This window comes from Jaculus jaculus, chromosome 2 (assembly GCF_020740685.1).
Source record: "Jaculus jaculus isolate mJacJac1 chromosome 2, mJacJac1.mat.Y.cur, whole genome shotgun sequence".
Lineage (NCBI taxonomy): Eukaryota > Metazoa > Chordata > Mammalia > Rodentia > Dipodidae > Jaculus > Jaculus jaculus.
In genome coordinates this window covers 109524875-109547426 of record NC_059103.1, presented here as the reverse complement: position 1 = coordinate 109547426, position 22552 = coordinate 109524875, and the positions used below count along the sequence as shown (strand labels likewise).

At 37.6% G+C, this 22552-nt stretch overlaps 1 protein-coding gene across 3 annotated transcripts in view; it reads right to left on the bottom strand.

Annotated features, from left to right (window-relative positions):
- Unc5c (unc-5 netrin receptor C) overlaps window positions 1–22552 on the bottom strand; it is a 380036-nt gene that overhangs the window by 69181 nt on the left and 288303 nt on the right. For all 3 annotated transcript variants that reach the window (XM_004661628.2, XM_004661629.2, XM_045144365.1), the window contains exons 5-6: window positions 4966–5146; window positions 968–1135 (exon numbers count right to left, since the gene is read on the bottom strand). In XM_004661628.2, coding sequence (XP_004661685.1) covers window positions 968–1135; window positions 4966–5146 — 349 coding nt within the window. The remainder of the gene's footprint in view (window positions 1–967; window positions 1136–4965; window positions 5147–22552) is intronic.

The window sequence follows — 22552 nt, the reverse complement described above, 5'->3', positions numbered from 1 at the left end:
GTGTAGGAAACTATTTTAACACTTGGAAATCATCATTTGAGAATATAACACATGAATTATATTTTTTCTTTCCAGTTGATTTCTCTCACTCATTTTTGACAAAAATTCTATTAAATGATGACCAGTACAAAATTAGGAAAACCCAAGAGAACTAAGGAAGCTATTTATTTATACAATGAAATTGACAACAAAATTATTAATTTAAATATTAATAACACACTAAATGCATGGATTATTTAAAAAAATTAGCTTCACTTCAGGATATGTCTTATGACTAAAGTGTGTTAATAGGTTTTGGATTTGATTCCGGTTTTGGCAAATATGAGCTGCAATTAACCTAGTCAAGAGATGGTACCAATATGAAATAGTACAAATGATAACAAAAGCAGAGGAACATAATCTTGTTATAGGAACCACTGCAAATAACTCAAAATACAGATGACCCACACATACAGATAATAAAGAGTTTGGTGCATTGTATTTTCAAATTCCATTATCTCATGTGTCACAAAGCTTTGCCTTCCTTTTAATTCATTCCAAATGTTTTATTTGCCCTTGCCCAGAAACTGACACCACATATCAAATATTTCAGTATAAAACATTTTCTAAATTTCAATTCCAATTAATTTCCCTGGTTTTTGTTATTTCTACCATGTGTGGTTTTTACTGCTGCTCAAATACCTTGAATTATAGAACTTACAATCTTGGCTCCAGCAGTTTCATTGAATAACACAAAAGGAATTATATTTGTGGGTGTTCAGACTCTTGTTTCACATCACTTTATGGGGTGGTGTAGTTCAGTTTTCTTGGGGGAGAATGTACTTGATTTCGGAGCAAGGTACACATTAAATTACAATGTATTTTAATAAAGTTTATCACACATTTGAGTCAAGAATAGGCCTTTGCATTTATGTCTAGGACATATATCTAGAATTGTGGGAGTTGTAGAATGAGAAAATTTATTTACCTGGGCATAAGGTAGTACATGCTATTTTCTGCACGCTCTGTCCTTCACAGAAGGCCCCACCATTGAGTGGGGCTGGGTTGGTGCAGGTCCTTGTACGTTTCTGATACCCTCTTCCACAGCGGCTGTTACACACAGACCACTCTGTCCAAGTGGACCAGCCACCATTAACTAAGGAGAGGCAAACAATACAGGATACGATTAAACGTGTGTGAATGTTTACACAAACCATGTAGAACAGAAACCATACTTTGTCTCCCTAGAAACCATTAAAAAACAGCAAAGATTTCAATGATAGAAGACAATGTGGATATCATTTCAGAATTTTATTGTATAGCTGAAGAATCTAGACACAAAGATATATAAATACCAACATTAACTCGCTCAGGAAAAATGAATAAGGGCTATATTCTCTTTCCCTTGGCTGGTGTTCTTAAAATAAAATGCATTCCCTTACCTAGTCAAGCTCCAAAAATTACTTTTGACAGCTTATCTCACATAATAAATGTTTACATCCTGATGCCAAGGCTACCAGCGGAATGATGGGAACTGAATAAAACCACTTAGAGTTTTAAAAAAGAGATGATTGATTATTTTTCTTTAGAATTTGCAATCTTCAGAGCTCTTTAAGGGATTTTATTCAGTTTCACACATAACACATGCACCTCTTTACAGAATAAAATCTGACAGTACTGGACTTTCAAACAGATTGACTGGCAATCTGTTTGGGTTGGCAAGTGGCTGAGGTATTTGAAATAGGAACCTATTTTGTGCAAAAAGGCTAATTATGATACTTGATGGAACTGTCAGACTATGTGTAATTAATTATAGGACCTATATGCTAACATTGGTGTCCTCTGTTCATCTCTGGAGACCTACCTCTAGAAAATACGTTGATTTTCTAAAGTAATTCAGTAATGTGAGTCTATACAATTACTTTAGTAGAGGACTCGCTAACAGAAGTTATTTGCTACTAGTTAAAACACAATGGAAAGAGTACATGTAGTTGCCTCCTGAAAGTAAAGAAGGGTGTTAGCCACTGAGACAACACAACCCTTCCACCTGCATATGACTTGCCCCAAATAATTTTTTCTAGGAAATCCATTCAATGGGGAATAAACACAAATATTTTATACATGCTTATACAAATAAAGGTATTATGTGGGAGAAATTTTAAATATAGACACAAATAATTAGAAGCATCTATAATTAAAAAAAACATATAAATATATAAATTTCTAACTTTATGTGATGGACTCTGGCAGTCATTAAAATGATACTATATGAAGCTATCTAATAACTCATGAATGTCAATGTTATGCTTTAGGCAAAATAATATATGTTTGTTCCATATCTTAAAGTACTATCTATTCATAGTAAATACTAGCAGCATCATACTGATGTAAAAACATGTTATTTCCAGGTAATAGAATTTTTTTTCCCCTGAGAGGATTCAGAGTAAGAAATACTCCTAGATGTAAGGTTTATTCTGGGGATTTCTGGTAAGTCCAACACACACCTGAGTCATGATAAGGACATGGTTCTAAAAGCAACTTAATCTGCTCAGCTTCAGAAAAATCTGCAAAGTCATGGTGTTGTCAGTATAACTTGTTTTTTTTAGCACACTGACAAACTGCTATTTATGGCTATAGGATACATTTGATCTTCTGCTAAAATTTTAATGAGCTATGAAAAATAAGATAATTTAGATATAAAGGCACCTTCACAACTACCGGATATATGCATCCATTTTACAGGGAAAGAGATAAGGTCTGTGGAAGTTCAGGGTAAAAGAGAAACAGATCTAGGCCGAGAACATCTGACTTTTAGTCTTGACCTTTGGCTCAAAATGTTTGATGTATCCTATAAACAATATTCTCATTGCCTTTATGGATATTGAAAGAACACTAGACATAGGAAGAGACTTGCATGTATATTAAATATCTATATAATACATCTATATATAGTTGCCTTCATTATTTATTTATGACTGGTACATGCTGTGATTGGGTATGATTTCTACTTTGCATTTTAAATGCTTTTAATCAAGTCTTTCAGGCAGTTTAGGCAAAGATAAAAAGTAAGAAACAATTTATTGTGACTTAAGAAATGCAATTGCTTACAATTCAACAAAGCCATTATCTGGACTTGGAAATTAAACCCCAGAGTAATCAGAGGATTTAAAAAAATGGAGTGCATCTGTCCTGTAATTAAATTGACACTTTTGAAGCATCTCTGTGTTCTGCCTTTGGAACAACATAATGGTCTGTTCTTGTGATTCCTTATCAGCACAGCACTACAAAAGCATTCCCAGAAACCAACACTTTCATTTCTACATTTTTAGATTTTTTGTTCAATTTGGTGGTTGAACTGATATAAGATGAAACAACAGGTTAAAAGCATGCAAACTTACTTAACTCAAGTTTTAAATGTCATGGAAACTTTATAAAGACATAAAGACCCAGATATGACATTAGAATTGAGCAGTTATATACTGAATTAAATCAAGTGGTAAGTATTGAAAAGGTTACTAAGAGATGAAGTTATTTGAATAAGATCTGTACATAATTCTCTTGATTTCAATTTCCCATCCTTAGTGCTAAAAATTATTTTTCTTTGCATATATAGCAGACAGCTTTCATATGGGAACTTTACCTCCTGCATTTAAGAGAAATAAAGTGAGAGTGATATTTCTAGACCTGCTATTATTCAAATGCCTTCAACCAAAAAAAAAAAATGTCAGAATGCCAGAAGGGCATATTTTGTGGTATGATATTCTTAAATCCTTCAGTACTTACTAGCTGCCCTAAATCCCAGAATACCCACCAGTGACCATCTCTCCTTCATTCACTGTGGTGGTTGGATTCAGTGTCCCTCATTAACTTAGGTATTCTGAATGCTAGTTTACCCAGCTGATGACAACTGGAAAATAAAGCTTCCTGGAGGCAGTGTATTGTTGGGGGCAGGCTTATAGGTGTTATAGCCAGCTTCCCAGCTTTCCCTGTTTGGCACACTCTCCTATTGCTATTGTCCACCTGATGTTGGGCAGGGCGTGATGTCCACCCTCTGCTCATGCCATCATTTTCCCTGCCATCATGGAGCTTCCTTCTAGAGCATGTAAGCCAAAATAACCCTCCCCCCCCCAACTGCTCTTGGTTGGGTGATTTCTATCAGCAATGTGAACCTGACTGCAACACTGACCATCAGAATCCAGGGTCCCTGTATATTCCTGATCACTGAAGTGAGGAGGAAGAGCTTCAGTAAACTGTGAGTGGAGGTGAAACCTAGGCTTATCACTCAAGAAAAAAAACACCTCACCTCAAAATACTGCCTAATGTTGTTCAGTTTTCTCTGTGAATTAAGTCAACACCATGAGTACACCCAAAGGCAAATGCATCTATACTGCATCAAAATGGAGTGTGAAGCTGGCTAGTATTTAAAGAGACCTGATAGGGGTAGAGATGACAAATGGGTGAGAGGGACTAGAGAATGGGATGTCCTTTCACATCCTTTCATGTTGTGGGGTTGATGGCTCCTTGACCATGCTGCCTTTACTGTGGTTTTGTATGCCTCTAACAGAAAGAGAGAGAGAGAAAGAGAGGAAGACATGTTCTGGGGGAGATCAAGTTGTGTTGATGTGGTTGGAGAACAGATTGGCTTCAACCCTCCTTAGGATTCATCATCACGGTACTGAGCGTCAGTCACATAAGTGTCAATGGGCAGCCGTCAGCTTCTTCCCCTCCTGAACTTGACCTAGGCCTTTGTGATACAGATTCTGGAGAGCCCAGAGATCCGTGAAGGAGTAGTCACATGGGGATGCTGTGTCTTATCTTTCTTATGAGCATCAGGATTGCAATTAAACCTCACTGACTGCAAGAGGCTGGGAGGAACAGGAATGTGGTTGAAGAGATCACTGGCTTGATACTCTGAAATGAAATAATACTGCCGACGAGGAAGCACAGCTTGACATGAATGGACTGAGACCCTGTGAGCTCACTCACCATAGACGATGACTGTGGCAGTTGTGCTTTTCCTTTTGGCAACGATGTTTTTGGCAACACAGGTATAATTGGCAGTATCTGAGAGGCGGGCCTGTTTTATGATGAGATTGTGATCAATGGTAATATAAAAATTCCGATCTTCGACAGGATCAATTATGTCTTCGTTTTTCAACCATTCCACCTAAAGATGTATAAGAAGATAGGTGAATCCTGGGCTGGACCCTGGTGTGGCTACTTGTCCTGACTTGGTTGATGATGTGTGTAACATTGTCCCATATTATGAACTGCTGCCAGCCAGGAGAAAGTAACTTTCTGAGGTCACATTAAGTATCACTGAGCCACTGAACACACTGCTTCTGTCTGTGCTACATCATTCTAAAATGTCAACGAACTGGTTCAGAAATACAGTGTTCATGTTCTTTTCACTTTTCCCTGCAGGCAGGATTGGGAAATGAGCACTGCCAAGTTCAGAACCCAATCAAAAATAATAGGTGAAGCTTTCACAACAAACCCAAACCTTTTGCTGTTTGTTTACTCTTGGCATCTTACCCGCTGCTTTACAGAAAAGAATGTAAGGGTATAGAAAAGCTCAGAAAGCATTTTGGATATCATGGAGCTCTAATAAAACAATATTTGGATGATTTACCTGTAGCCTCACAAGAACTTATGGATTAAATTTTCCTGAAAATATACAGACTTTAAAATGTAACCAAATACACATTTGGAAGTGCATCTAAGCCAAAATAGTTTGGGCTTGCGGTTTCTATTTTTTCCTTTAACCAACTCAGTAAAATCCAAATAATTTATAAGACACACTCAGAATCCCATTTTGTACACCTCCAGTTTCATATCTTTGGCTTATACTTTGCTCTGGCAGGGGTGGGGGTATCTAACCTAAGACATGCCCATTCAAAACTATCAAATTGATGTTTTCTTATACAAACGGCATTAACTGTGATGCTATCCTGGCTGATGAGAAGTAAGGAAATATTCCAGTACATGCTGTTCTCTAGAGGGTAAACTATTTCTTATCCTGGCAATAGATTTTTTTTTTCTCTTTTTCTATGAACAGGTTTTTCCATGAAGCAAAACAGCTTTGATATTTACCACAGTTAAACTTTCCTTGTGTACTCCAGTGAATGTGGATGCAGTTAACCTTTCATTGAAAACAGTCAATATTGTTGCCATTTTCAAAATCTTAAAAGCCTCTCCTGCTCTGTAAATAAGAGATTAGAAATTAATCTCTAAATCTGTCAATGAGCTTGACATAGCACAGTCCTAAGTTTACTTCTAAGAAAGGGACTCAACAATGTTTCTCTAACCCTTAGAAGAAAGGCCAGCATTTTCTTTAAAAGGCTGATAAACAAAAATGAATTGGGATGTAGATTAGAGGAACTACTTGACATGATGTAAATTTCAAAATAGTTACACATTCTTAGTATTTGCAGTAATAGTGAGAAAGAGAACGAATGGAATCTCTCTAAAACAATGGATTTTAAATATATTTAATTAATTTATTTATTTGAGAGAGAGAAAGAGAGGGAGAAATAGAGAAACAGAGAGAGAGAGAGAGAGAAGGGAATGGGCACATTAGTGTCTCCAGCCACTGCAAATGAACTCCAGATGCTTGCGCCCTCTTCTGCATCTGGCTTACGTGAGTCCAAGAGAGTCGAACTGGTACCCTTTGGCTTTTCAGGCAAATGCCTTAACCGCTAAGCCATCTCTCCAGCCCCAAAATATTGGATTTTAAAATATATATATTTTGTTGTCAGGGTCACACATTATGCTAGTGGTATGTTGTGATAGATCCAATATATACTGTCATATTCATTGGATTTGGGTGAATTTTCTCAAATTTTAGCACATGTGCTGTGTGATGATATTGCTAGAAATGCAGGAAAGCAGATAATAAATGTATACTATGAAAAATTTTATATCTTATAGCTAACACTAATCCTTTTAGTCTAATCTTTGCCCATGTTATCTGTGCTATCCTAAGGAAAGCTTTTTGCTTACAGAAGGGACAAATGGGCTTCGTTCATTGGAATTAGATCCCTCCTGCTGTTCTGTGCACAGCCTACAGGTAATCCCTGCTACTCATCCTTGGGTGATATCCTCTTGCTCATGGATTCTCCATGACTGGAAGAACATAGGAGTGCACAATTTTTTTTTGTTTTTACAATCTCCGTTATGACACTGTCCAGTGGTGCAGAAATATATCTGTCCAACCAGGCCAGATCTGAGTTGTAATTCTCTGAAGTTGCTATGTGGGGGTCAAGCAGAAGTTTTATCTTGACATTCTGCTACTTGTCTTTCTTTTTCCTTCTCCTACTTGTCTGGCCCATTTTTAAGGATGTTCTGGAAGAGCTTTCTTAGAAAATGACCCTTGGCTCATTGTTGAATTCTGGGGAAGCCACCTTAAGTTGTGGCTGCTCCAAAGATGCCTTCTGGATATAAATTTATACTTGGTTCTCAATGGTGATGCTATCACAATCAATTGACATAAAGTGAACTTGATAGATATTATAAACCATCAATGTGAAGAATTAGTTACATGTACAAAGGAGTTTAATTTACTTGGCTGACAAAAATTTCAAGAGGCATACCTGATTGTTGAATGAATGACCTTTTTGTTTTTATAAACCATACCATGTTGTGCTTGACCACCTCAGTGTTGGAGCAGTGATTATTTCCTGAGCCTCCAAGACCTGAGGAGCTGTTGCAATGCTGGAGTTGCACCAGGGCCTTGAGGAGAACCACTGCCTCTCTCTACTGATTGGTTGATCACAAAAGCTGTTTCCTATATTGCCCTGTATACTTTCTTCAGAAGGCACAACTATTTTTAAAACTAGAGAATACTGCTCTAGGGATGGAGAGATGGCTTAGCAGTTAAGGAGCTTGCCTGAAAAGGCTAAGAACCCATATTCAATTCCCCAGTACCCACGCAAGCCAGGTGAACACGGTGGTGCACGCATCTGGAGTTTGCTTGCAGTGCCTAGAGGTGAGGCACCAGTAAGTGATCTTGGTGCGCATTTCTTTCTACCTTCTTCTTCTTCTTCTCTCTCTCTCTCTCATCTCAAGTAAATAAATAAATAAATAAATAAATAAATAAATAAATAAAATATTCTTAACAAGAAAATACTGCTGAATGGGAGGCAAAGTTTGCTGTAATATATTGCAAGAACCCCCAATTCCCTGTTTTTCTGAGCCTACATCTGTGTCTCAGCCTCTGCTTTGAGACTGTACAGGTTCCCAATGGTTTTAGATCCAAACAGCAAATGCCTCCAAAAGAGCACCCTCCTTTTAGATTGCATAATTCTCCCATTCTCACCTCTATCTCATACATTTTAAATATTTTTATTCTATTTTATTTATTTGAGAGAGAGGAAGAGAGAGAATGGGCACTGCAAACAAACTCCAGACTCATGCACTACCTTGTGCATCTGGCTTACGTGGGTCCCACGGAATCAAACCTGGGTTCTTTGGCTTTGCAGGCAAGAACATTAACCTATAAACCATCCATCTCTAGCCCAGCTTCACACCTTTGAAGATCTGTGTTTTGTGTGGTGTCTTCTCATATGGAAATGCTTGATTTGTCTGGTCTAATGAACCCGAGTCTGGGCTTTGGGTGAGTGTCCTTGTTATACCACTCCTTCAACATCTTTGCTTTCAATCTCACGCCTGCAGATACGACCTGATGACTACATTAATCTTGTTGTCATCTATGGACCTCTGGGTTTGAAGTTACTTTTTCCATTACATTTTCTAAATTTATAAACACACAGATGACACTCCCAACAACTTCAACTCTCTGTTCAAGATTTACTTTTCTGTAATAATCTTGGCCTTTAAGGTCATGCACATTATATGCCAGAGGTTTCTAACTTTGGCTTCACAATAGGATAAACATGGAAAAGGTTTATAATATCTCAGCTCAAAATTTGAAACCCTACACATTCAAATCTGGATTCCCTGTTCTAAAGTGGTCCAGCATCAGTGTTTTTTGAATCTACCCCAGGAGTTGATTTACTGTTAGGTTAAATTATGGACTTTCAAAATAAGATCCTTGGAACAACAGTATCAGCCTCATTTTGGGAGCGTGACTGAATGCTGAATCTTGTTTTGAGAGCAAACATGTTCCCTAGAGCTTTGGCACCAGCCCATTTATACCTCCTGAATCAAAGAAGGCACCTTAATAACAACTTCCTGGAGTCTATGAACACAGTGAAGCTTGTGCCACCTAGTTGGCATGAATGACCTTGCCCTTGCCTCACCTTTATGCATCTGGTTTATGTGGGATCTGGAGTGTCTAGCATGGGTCCTTAGGCTTCACAGGCAAGTACTTTAACTGCTAAGCCATCTCTCCAGCCCCATTTCCACACTTTTATTCAGAGCAAGGCCCAGAAGTTCCCTCTGTGTTATATACCATTCAATTATCCCTCTGTCTTAAATCATTTTCATAAGAATACATATGCTGTTAATTTTCAAAACTTAAATGTTTCTTTTGATGAATTTCTGCCTCTATTCAGCCCACCTTTCCCCTGCTCACCTTGCCAGAGTCCTTGGGAGAATGATTTAAATTTACTGTGCTCACTCTCTGCCCTTTTCTTCTCTTTTGACCTCATTCCTATCTTCTCTTACTTCTATCTTCACCAGAATGTTTCTCAGCTATGACTTTATCCATACATTGATTAAGATTGTTGTTCATCAACACATCACGTGATCACATTAGTCCCACTCTCACTGGTCTCATAGCATTTTCCAGACATCTGTCCCAGCTCACCAGTTCCCATAGCTTCCTTGGACTAACATGTGCCCCTGTGGGTCAGTCTTGGACCTCTCCTTTTATCTTTTCTACCCAGATTCACTTCTTTGGTGAGCTCATACCATCTCACACAGATGACTCCTAAATTTATCTCCAGCCTAGACTCCACCCTTGAACTCTGGATTCATATATTCAGCTGTCTTGCTGTGACTCCACTTGGTTGTCTAGATGCAACCTCTCAAACAGCCTTTTGAACCCACTGCACCCACAGTCCTGGCCATCCCTGCTGAGGCCAGCCCCATCCCTGCAGCTACTTAGACAAATCCTTTGAGCATTCACTTCATGCTTCATCTCTGTGCAGTCACTGGTGGGCAGCACATTAAGAATCTGACCTCTTTTATCTTGTCATTGCCAATTCCTTCCAGGTCCAGGTCACACTATTTCTCCCTTGGATCATTGCAAGATGTTTGTCTTAACTTCCAGTTTTCCCCCTGTATGCTCAACAGTCTATTCTCAACACAATAGTCTGGGTGCCCTATTCAACCCAATAAGCATACAATACTCCCACCTTCCAGTGACCTGTTAGCTCACTCAGAGTCCATGCCAAGACCTAAGCAATGACCAGTCCATAACACCCTGCATTGACAGGACTCTCCTTTCACTGTTCCTCATCACTGTTTCTTAGCATGCAGCTCCCTTTGCATGTCTCCTCACACTACAGGGTGCTTATGCATCTGTGGAACAGCCTTCCTCTAGTTCACATGGTCTTTTGCCTTTCCTCCTTCACATTGCTTAGGCATCACACTGAGTCATTTCCTAGTCAGCTTTGGAAAATACAGTTATATCTGTCTGCACCTGTAACCTTCCTAACTGTTATTTTCTCCATAGAGCTTCTCAACATGTCATTGACTGTATTTCACTAATCACATTTAATATATTTCAGTATTTTCCAGAAAATGGATTTTATTTTGTTTTTCAAGGTAGGGTCTCACTCTAGCCCAGGCTGACCTGGAATTCACTAGGTAATCTCAGGGTGGCCTTGAACTCATGACAATCCTCCTACCTCTGCCTCCCAAGTGCTAGGATTAGAGGCGTGTGCCACCATGCCCGGCCCAGAAAATGGATTTTTAAAAATATTTTTATATTTTGTTTGCAAGCACAGCTGGGGGAGGGGGTGGGAAGAAAGAAAAAAGAGATAGAAAGAACGGGTACACAAGGGCTTCTAGCTACTGAATAGAAAACTCCAGACACTTGCACCGCTTTGTATATTTGGCTTTACATGGGTACTGGGGAATTGAAGGAGGGTCATTAGAATTCACAGTCAAAAGCCTTAATTGCTAAGCTATATCTCCAGCCTGTTCTATGTATTTTTTAAAATCTGGTTTTTGTTATTGTTTTTGAGATAAGGTTTCCCTATGTATCTCAGGCTAGCTCTCAACTCATGATCCTCCTGCATCAGCCTCTTGAGTGCTGTGATTTCGGGCATGTACTTCCATGCCTGCCTTATCAGTTTCTTTTTTCTTTCCATTCCTGTTGTCTTCACATGGTCTGGAACTAGCCTGCAGTCAGTGCTTAGACAGAATTTTATAATGTATGAGCAAAACAATACACAGTGGAATGACATAGGTGATGCACATGTTTTAGGCTGTTATAAAGTTGGTACTTTGCCTGTAAAAATAAATATTAAATATATTTAACAAGGGCCATCCCTCAAAGAAAATTAAAAATTTTTAATTTTTATTTATTTATTTGAGAGCGACAGACACAGAGAGAAAGACAGATAGAGGGAGAGAGAGAGAATGGGCGCGCCAGGGCTTCCAGCCTCTGCAAACGAACTCCAGATGCGTGCGCCCCCTTGTGCATCTGGTTAACGTGGGACCTGGGGAACTGAGCCTCGAACCAGGGTCCTTAGGCTTCACAGGCAAGCGCTTAACTGCTAAGCCATCTCTCCAGCCCTGTATAATTTATTTTGTGTGTGTGTGTGTGTGTGTGTGTGAAAGTCATAGGACAAATTTTGGGTCAGTCTTCACCTGTCCATCTCATTTGTGGCTGTTTCTTACTCAGGATTCACACTCTGCTGCTCATTGCTATGCTTGCCACGAGCTTCAGGGAAATTCTTACATTCTTATCTCTCTCTTATTGGCAGCATCAGTGTGCTGGGATTTTGGAAGCCCCTCCACAGCTTCCAGTCTTTTTTTTTTTTTTTTAACATAGTATTTTGTGATTAAAGTCAGGTAGTGCAGTTTCAGTGGCAAATAATTTATCTACTGAGCCATTTCCTCAGGCCCCAAAATTTCATTTTAACCAACACAGGTTTTATGATTTCAACTCAAGTATAGAAACTCTGTGAAAGACAAATGAGTGTCTGGTAATGCAACTCTTCATGTAAAAGGAGAAACTGCACAGGTGATTGCAGTGGGATAAAGGAACAGCAGACACATATGCTAAGATGGAAGTAAACGGAGGTTGACATAAATGAATAAGAACATTGGAAGGGAACCTATGAGCTCAGTTCTGGTGATGTAATTCAGATTGTTGTGTGGACAAAGGAGGAGTATGGGGGTGATGAGGACACTGGAGGCTGGACACATAGCAGGTGCTTCAGTACAGGCTGCAGAACTTCTTGGGGTGTGCACACTGGACAGTGAGTTGTTAAGTGCACAGCCTAGAGAATGCAGCAATGATGGGAAATCTGGCTTTCAGGAAATCCCAGGGACTCCAGTGCTATGCTAGCATATGTGACCTTTACCCAACATTTCGTGCAGTCCACTGAAGGGTCATGAGGTGAGATGTAAGGTAATATTTTGGTGTGAGAATAGTTGTTTAAGGGTGGATGAAAGGAAGGCATCTCAGAGGCAAGAGATGAGTTGATAGGAGTGCAGTGGCCCAGCTGAGAGACCCCATTGCCTGAGTTAAATCAGTGGCAAGGGAAATGGGGAAGACAAGAATGGATTCAGAAAGTAAGGAGTTGATGTCATGTGGGACAAAAGATACAAGAGGGACTTTATAGTTTCTAGCTTGGTAGCTTGTGAGTGAAACAGGGTGGGCAATAGAGGAGATAGGACAATTTCAATATTAAGAAAAAGAATTCTGATGTTGCAAGGAACTCATGTAGTAGAGCATGATTCAGGCAACAACAAAATTGCTCAAATTTCCTATTGTTTTCAGGAACAGACTTGAGTTTTGAAACCCATTAAACAAATGATTGGCTTTTGCTTCTCTTGGGTCATAGCATCATTTCAACATTAATGACTGCACATATATAATGGTAAAATATTGATAAGAAGGACATTTGTAGTGCATATGGGGAAAGAGAATATTCAGTTACTATTTTGGCTTAGAGAAAAATGTTAAAGTATTCAGGAAAAGTTGAGAGAAATGTGTGGAACAGAAAATGTATGAGAGTAATTCTGCTTCTCATGCAAAAGCTTACCTGAGTCACCAAGAGGAATCAATATGTTAGGGTCACAGCATATATGCCCTTTTTCTGTACTATCTTCAGAACCAACAATGTTGGAGACAGTGGCATTTTCATTTGAAAGAATTCCACAATGAATGGAATTCCTCATATACATTCTGAATAAAGTTATCATGTTAACATATAGTACTTTATGCTAGATTTTTATCCTAGTAAATAGTAATTAACTGTTACAATGGCATTATTTGCTAGATTTTTATCATACTCAATAGTAATTAAATGTTACAATGGTATCATTCATAATGAAATCTTGGTTCATCAAGTGTTAATACCTACTGTAGTTCTAATTCTGTCCATATATACATTTGGGTCATTTCCATGCTTTTTCCTTATTTTTTCCTTCATCTCCCACTTAGCAAAGTGATTTATACTAGAGAGAACTTTTTCTGAGTTGGTTATTTTTAGCTATGTATAAAACGTCCAAGAAGAGAGAAAAAATAAAGTTCAAAAACAATAGAAGTTTTCCACCACAAACCATGATTTGTCATGCATGCAGGAATAACAAGAATCATTGAATTTCTGCTCTTGTGCTCAGCAACTCCAACCTTTGCAGTAATTTGGTGGTATGTTTGACATAATTTAGCCAGGTATTTATTAACCAGTAATAAGAATAGTTACAAGGTAATATTATTTGCATATTCTGCTATTTGGCATTGAGCAATTCCATTGTGGAATCTTCTTTAAGTCCAAAAAAAGAGGGGTGCTACTGACTGCATAGGTTCAAATTCAAGCTTGGTCATTTGGAGTTATTTGCTTGCCTTCTTTCTTTCTTTCTTTCTTTCTTTCTTTCTTTCTTTCTTTCTTTCTTCCTTTCTTTTTTGATTACTTAATTTTCTTCTATAGACATCAGGCTATCTATTTATAAAATGAGAGTATAGAACTCATTTCATAAAGATTTGTGGAGCAAATGAGATAATATGCATAAGTCTTAGTGCCTAACATACAGGTAAATATGCCAAAATTATTATTATTATTTAGTTAAGTGTATGTTAAGGAGGTGGGACAAAGCCAAAAGTAAAAGGGAAATAGTGTTAATCTAGGAACTAAGAGAAACATTTTTGCATGTGAATTCTTCTAGCTTTCACTGACATTTCTCCTATACTGAGCTCCTCCCTTCACTTTTACTTATGCCAAAACCCAGGCTTGTAGAATTGTTTAAGTGAGTGTTAAATAGACCAGTCTATGTATGCTAATCCTGGTAGATATTTTCATTTATACTCTATGAATCTATAATTCTAGAGATGTTCTTAGCATGGGGTGCCTCCTGGGTTCTTCTACAGTTATTTCTCTCACTGTACTTTTATAGAAGGCCAAAGAGATCTTACAAAAGTCTACCTGTACCTTTACTGAGTCAGTGATCTCAAAATGACACATAACATCATTAACCCTTATTTTTGCATCTCTGTTATAATAGTAATCTTATCTGTGCTGCCTTCCTCACTAGGTTCTCATGAGGCAAGAGAAGTATGATGCATATAAAACACTTTTGATGACTGCTGTGCATTTTAAGCTAATGCTGTATTATGATTATTATTCCACAAAGAAAAGAATCCATTTTAGGATTTTATATCCACGTTTTATTATAATAAATCTGATTATAGTTTAGGATCTATTTTTAAGCACAGAAGACTGCTATAACTGTCTAGAAAAAAATTGAAAAGATAACTAATATTTAAAATATTTTCAATGCCTACATTTGTTCTAAAGGTATTGCCTATTTACACATAGACAGGTGTGATAATTGAGCATGTTAAATCTAACTGGCTCTGTGGCAAGTATGCCTTGCAAGAACATGATATAGCTCTAAAAGAACAGTTTTTCCATTGTGAGTCCTTGTTCAACATTCAGTCAAAGAAAGACAAACAAAAATAGGTTTATACTATTCAAAATGAGTGTGTTAGCAAATAGGAAAGAGAGTTTATCCAGAAGATATAATATCAAGTTTTTAACACCCCCCCCAAACCATTCTTAATTCCATGTAGGTCAAGTAACACCCTCTGAAATTATAACTACTAGTGACTTCATTTTTTTTTTTTTGATTTCTTGGGAGTTTTGAGCCCTAGTGTCATCAGCAAAGTCATCAATATTTTTGCAGTCCCCTTAATCTTAATATATGATACAAACCCATTTCCCCAATAGACCAAATATGTCAGAATATATAAATCTCTTTCCAAAGTTCCGCTTTTCTTCTGAGCCCAAAGTAACTCACACATGCCCATGTGTCTTACTAAACGCAAACTAACAATGAAATCACCCCATGCCACCCTACCCTTTTCAGTTATGCTTCAGCCTTCTTTATTCCTTAGGAGTTAGAAAGTTCTTAGTTTCCATATGTTCACCTTTCTGTTGACTTCAACTGACTGCTATTGGACTCATTCCCATAACTCATATGGTCTCCCTATTCCCCAAATGGAAAGGCAGGCGTCTTTTAGTTCTTGGCCTTCCTGGAAGTGATGTGTTGAATTGGTCTGAAAAAATGGCCCAGGCAGGCATCTTGATTTTCAAAGCTCCACAAGGATGCCCCTCCCACGCTTGAGAGCAGCAGGGTCCTGTACATGACAGCCACCTATCAACTCAGAGTTGTTAACACCAAGGCCATTGACATCAGGTTCAATTTTTAAAGCTCCTTCCAAGTTTCTGATTACATTCTTGATAATTCCATCTAGATACTCAACAAATGAGTAAAGCATAACAAGTGCTAGATTGATCACAATCTGTCTTCATGTTAATCTCTTTATAAAATTGGTACTCCTGACCTTTTCCTTAAAGGATGGAGTCAAGAAAAGACCCTGAGGTTGACCTGAATTTCTTTTTCACATTCAAAAATTCTAATTCATTCATTATTTCATGAAATGAGTGCAGATAAAAACAATACACAATGAAATAAAATGTCCTCACTGTGCCTGTAAAAAAATTGGCAAGATACTATAACACTTTTTAAATAAATCTTTTCCCAAAAGATATTTTTGTTTGGCTTGATTACTTGGTTAGCTTATGAAAATAAATAAAATAAAACCACATACATAATCTGCACCATTGTATTTTTTATGTGTATGTAATATGTATATTGTGTGGCATATGCATGAGTGTGTGTGGATTCCTACGCCTCCGCAAATGTACATGGAGGCCAGAGGAGGACATCTAGTGGTCTTCAGTATTACTCATGTGCATGTTTCCTTGAGATAAGCATCTCTCACTAAACCCAGAGATGGTTTTTTAGAGCAGACAGGCTAAAGAGTAAACTCCATTGAGTCTCTGCTCTCTGTTTCCCACAGCACTGGGATTACAGGCATGTGTGGCACAACCAATTTTTTTTTTTTTTTTTTTTTTTGAGGCAAGCCCAACAGCCTGGCCTTTTTCTTTTATGAGAGAAAGTGAGTGAGTGAGAGAGAGAGAGAGAGATAAAAATTGGGGCAACAGGATCTCCAGCAACTGTAATCAAACTCCAGATGTATCAACCACGCTGTGCACATGTGTGACTTTGCACATACGTCACCTTGTGTGCCTGGCTTACTTGGGATATGGGAAGTCAAACATGGGTGCTTAGGCTTTGCAGGCAAGTGCCTTACCCACTAAACCAACTCTCCAGCCCACAACCAGATTTTTACATGGGTGCAGGATAATCACCTCAAGGCAAATCAGGACCTCTTGGTCCCATATGCTTGATGAATAACTGTTCTTATCTGCTGAGCCATCTCCTCAGCCCCTGTGACATTTTAATGAATCAAAGGCCAAAGATGTACAGTCAACTATTTTTTTTTAATTTAAGAGAGAGTGAATGAGAGAGAGAGAGAGAGAGAGAATGGGTGTGCCAGGGCCACAGTGACTGCAATCAAACTCCAGATGTTTTCACCACCTAGTGGGCATGTGTGACCCTGCACTTGCCTCATCTTAGTGTGTCTGGCTTATGTAGGATCTGGAGAGTCAAACAAGGGTCTTTAGGCTTCTCAGGAAAGCACCTTAAATGCTAAACCATTTATCCAGCCCAAGTCAGCTATTTTGTTACGAGGAGGAACAAGGCCTCCTAGAGTCATACTTAACTGTATTTCTGTTGCTCTGGAATCATAATCTGTATCTGTAGGTGAAGGACCATCCTTCTTGGTATTGTAGGAGGATTTAAAAGAAAACGAACTCTAGACATGTAGAATTAAGAGCTAATCTACAGACTTAATCACTTCTTCCCACATGCTAACCTTTAAACAGACACTATCAACATAATATACTTTAAATATTGGTGATTCAGTGTATTTCAGTATGTCTATTAAAAAATTACTGACATTAGAATTCATAATATTATCAGGAAAACCAAACAGTTGGGGAGAAATATGCCTTTCATCTACGATTGCAAGGAATATTGTAGGCAGTGGTTTTTAAGTCTCTAATCAGTAAACTCTCCCTGTGAGAACTGTGTCCCTGGTTACAGGTGCAGTTCCCTGTAGTATATGTCCCAGGAGAGATGTTACATTTCTTGCTTCTCTCCATGAGGACAGGTTGCCAGCTTTTGCTATGGGAGAATACTTAGTTCACCCTGTTCATTTGATTGCTATCAGCTGGCCTAGAGTTCTCAAAACACTAATGTGATTTTATTAATAAAGATGAATGACTCCAATTTGATTATGATTTTAGGACTGAAGTATATTGATCCCATATTGTGTGCTCCCAGAAAAGGTGTATAAAACTGCCATCTTTACTTGAGTATGGTTTGATTTAAGAAATAGCTTTATGGTTCCTAGATGCATGGTTTTATAGTTTCACTGTTAGGGGTATTTTATAAAAGTCAGAACTATTGGCTATATAAGTACTGTCAGGGAAAGTGAGGCTTTACAGCAAAACATGGAAATCATTTTTCAAAGGATCAGGTTTCAATAATTTAGAGGAGAGGCTATTCTACTATTCACAACCCTTACATTTCAAAAAGTCCCTATTACACCATAGATAGTTTATTTTTCAGTTTATATTTATTTTTTTTTGTTTCTGTCATCATGAATGATGGAAAAGTACATTAATCCCAATGGGTTATTCATTTATTGCTCATAATTAGATGAGGAATTAAGTATAATCTTCAACTTCATCTTGATTTCCAAACTTAATTTTTCACCTTTATTTGTCCCTCTATTTTTTAATTTAATAGAAAAGCTAGTCTACCTAAAACATATTCCAAAACTTCCAATTCTTATACTTAAGAGGCTATAAATTAGGAATCTATTAATACTGGCATTTTTCAAACCTTATTTATTTCCAGTAATGTTTCATGACTTGATACCAAAACTAGTTTCTAATGTAACTATGTTTATGCTTTACTTTTTTTTTTATAAGTTTTGTACTCAGTGAATACAGTCAAGTTGGTACCATTGTTAGCCTCCTCCCTGTTCATGTTTTACTATTATTAAACAAAACACAAATCTTTTGGACATAATAATAAAAGTTTTAAAGGTCAAAAGTCATGGCCTATTCCTAAATTTTTATCCTGCAATTCCATTGAGGCAGAATAGAAATATGGGGAACATTTGGAGGACAAGAGAAGGGAGAAGAATCCCCTCAACCTGAGAGGCAAAATTTCTAGCACGTTCCAATTGTTTAAGGCTTTTCTACCTTTCCCAGCTATAAACCTGCAGCTTTCCAATCAGAAACCCCATCACAGTGAAATGATATAGGCATCCCTAGTGGTTTCTGGTTTTGCTTTATAATTCTATACAAAACACAAGACCTCTCTAGAGTCATCCTATAATACTTATTAAAAGGAGAGAAAAAGGAAGAAAATGATAAATAAGGCTAATTCTCAGACAATTGCTTGAGGAGCCCATACCTGCACTTGGGAATGTCTTTCATTCTGAGTGCTACTTCTCTCTCTCCCTAAAGCCTAATGCTTAAGCTTATATTAACACGTTTTTAGGTGTCAGGGTGACAGCCCAGCAGGGAAAGCACTTGTCATGCAAACGTGAGGATCAGAGTAGTATAGACCAGTAAATCATAACAGAAATAAAATTAATTTGCCATCATTAAGAACTATCTGAGTATAAAGTTCATATGCATAGATATATACAGATGAATGGTGTAGCACATTAGAATCCGATGGTGGTTTGTGTATATTTACAACACGTTTAGTATGATTTTGCAGGCTGAATTTTGTGACTAATTTCAGCATGATCTTATCTATTAATAAGGAAGGACAAATTCTTTTTGACAGCTTTAAATACTTTTACTTAATAAATTATTTCTACAGTTTTGGTAAATAAATTAAATAACTTAATTTTACCAAGAGGATAATGTAATTTTCTTGTTGCTGTTGTTAAAAGGGAAGTATTGTGCTGGAGAGATGGCTTGTGGTTAAGCACTTGCCTGTGAAGCCTAAGGACCCCGGTTCAAAGCTCAATTCCCCAGGACCCATGTAAGCCAGATGCATAAGGTGGCAGTTTGCTTTCAGTGGCTGGTGACCCTCGCATGTCCATTCTCTCTGCCTCTTTCTCTGTCTGTCTCTCTCAAATAAATAAATAAAAATTAACAAAAAAAATTTTTAAGAAAAGGGAAGTGTTCTTAAATTCCTCACAGAAATGCTTCACAGGTTGTCTTTGGTCAGGATCATGCTAAAAATGAAACATACTCAGCTCTTCCATGTAGCTATTGGCACACCTCCCCTTTCTGATACATGAACTTGTTAACCCTGAAATTGGTTAAGGGATTGTCTCATCATATGTATCAATAATATACAGCAAAGCACCCTTGTAGTTTTCATTTCTACTCTCCTCCCCCCATGAAAGACAGATGTGTTGTGTCTAATTATTCACTGACTGGTATCGGGAGAAACATTAACATAATTGGCACATTTGTCCTAATTAACCAATGAAACTGCCACATGCCACCCAAGATGAAAAGTGACTCCAACAACCATTAGGTAGAAAAATATACATCTATCAGAAAGCTTAGTTTGTTACTTGCAAGCTGGGACCCACCATTCCAGAACAATGGGGCAAAAAATGACAGCGGGAGTTGTGAAGCATGTACGTACCTATTAGAGTGGAGGTACAGTAGAGAACTGTATAGAGGTACATTAATCAACCAAATGGGAAAGGCAATTATTGGGCAATTATCAAATGCATATTCAGCCAGGCTAAGCTTCTTGAAGACACATTAGCCAGCCTTCTGAAGTCTGCCAAGTTTACTGACGGGTTTATAAGTGACAAATTTTTGCGCATTTCCTTGTTTTAAACTTTACTTGTAAAACAAGCACTTCCTAAATGTTGTTAAATTTTTAGAATCACTTGGGTAGCTTTTGAAAATACCTTAGCAATCATAGGTCACATATAATAGCTATTGTTAGTAATTCTAGGTTGGGACCTAAGATATTTCAGTGGGAAATGAATGCTTCAAGGCTGAGTACTAATACTGCTGACAGGTTTTGATGGCCTTGTTAAAATGCAGATGTTGATGAAGTGTGGGGGGGGGCAGAGAGGGGTATCAAAGATTCTGCCCTTCGAAGAAGCCCCCAGATCATGCCAATGTGGTTCAGCTATATATCACATCCTGAGGTTAAGGCTTTGTCAATCTTAAATGACATCTATAGGAATGGACTCTATATACTGTCACAGGTTACATTTGGTACCACTGCTCCTTTTTCTTCTCTTTGCATTCTTCTTCCCTCCCTCCCCCTATCCCTTCTTTCCTTCTTTCTTTCTTTTTGCTTTCCCCCTGGCAGTAGATATTACACTGTCCACTGTCGATGCATCAAACAATCATGAAAATATTCTACTGTGGGGAGTTGTTCTTTCTTGCCAAGAATGTAAAGCCATTTTGTTTATGAAACTATTTGCTTCTCAAATTAGAAGAAATATAAACAGTCATCCAATTTGTAGAACATTATATAATATGCCTTATACCTTTCAATAGGTTTGTGAAAATACAGGTAATCTATCTGCTCTAAGCATATTGGCTGTCAAGCAAGTTGAAATTATATATTTAGGCAATCATAAAAATAAAATGGGTAAGGAATTTAAAAACTGAAGTGGAAAGTAAAGTGACATTTTGCTCAGTTGTTGTAACTTCTGTAGAAGGAAGGAATTTGCCAAGAAAGGAAATTTGTTTTCCTGCTGAGGAAACACTCTCTTAATTGCACATATGTTTAGTTCATTCCTTTTGAGAGCTGAATGTACAGAGAACATATTGTGGAGATGAACTTGTTTGGAAATCTGAAAACTTTTAAAACTGAATTTAGACCATGAAGAAATAAAAAGGCAAATGAACTGATAATAATAAGGCCCAATAAATAAATTAATTAAATTTGAAAACCAAAAAAAACAAAAAGTAGGATGATTTATACGACACACTTTACCAGAGAAAAATTAGCACTATAGTTCTTCAAAAGCTAAATTTTCCAGAACCAAAGGTATATAAATTGAAATGGCTGTTGAGAAATGGTTGGGCTGTATCCAGTTTTTATTATAAACCTGATGTTCAGGTTAACAAATTCTTAGTCTTTCTTCTTATTTACCAATAGATCTGCCCAACTTGAGAAAGTGCTGACTTTTTCTTCTCTATCACTGCTATTTTCCATCACATGAGTTTCTGATAAGTACATATTTTAGACATATGGAAAAATAATTGAAAAAATCCAGCATACAAAATTTATCAACAGACAAAATTTCAATTATTTTTCAACATATAAGGACTTTTGAATAACAGACTTTCTTTTTTGGAATTACCAGTAGCCCCAGCTTGGTCATGAAGCATGAATGAGGCAGATATTATGTTTGAAAGCACCTTGAGTCTACCGAGCCCTCACTTCAGTCATCTAAAAAGAGCTCGTGGGGCTGCTGAGCCTCAGCATGGGACATTTCACTTTCTCCTGACATACCAAATAGTTAATTGATTTTCCTTAGTAAAATCAAAGTTAAATGCCATGTTACGGGTCTTTTTTTCCCCATATACATTAAATTTTACCTATGCCTCTCAACTTTTCTTCATTTCTTCTATTTCCACCTTAGAATAATCATCTTTTGCTTTTTGGATGGTGGTAAGATTACCTAAATAGTGCCCCTGCTTCCTTTTCTACTCCCTGAAAATCTATTTTCTATGCAGCACCCCAAATGAGTGTTTAAAAACATAGATCAGGTCACAATAAGTCTTTACGTAAAACTTCTCCACTTGCTTTTCACACATATAAGACAGTTCCAAACCCTTGCTTTGCCCATGAACTACTTCTTTTCACTGGTTCTCAGAACTGAGAATCCCTTAGTGCTTTGACCACACCAGCTCCTTCCTAGGACATTTGTACTGCCATTCCCACTACCTGAAGCTTTCTGTTCCCGATCTGTTCAAGACTGGCTCTCTCCTGTTTTTAGGCCTGAGAT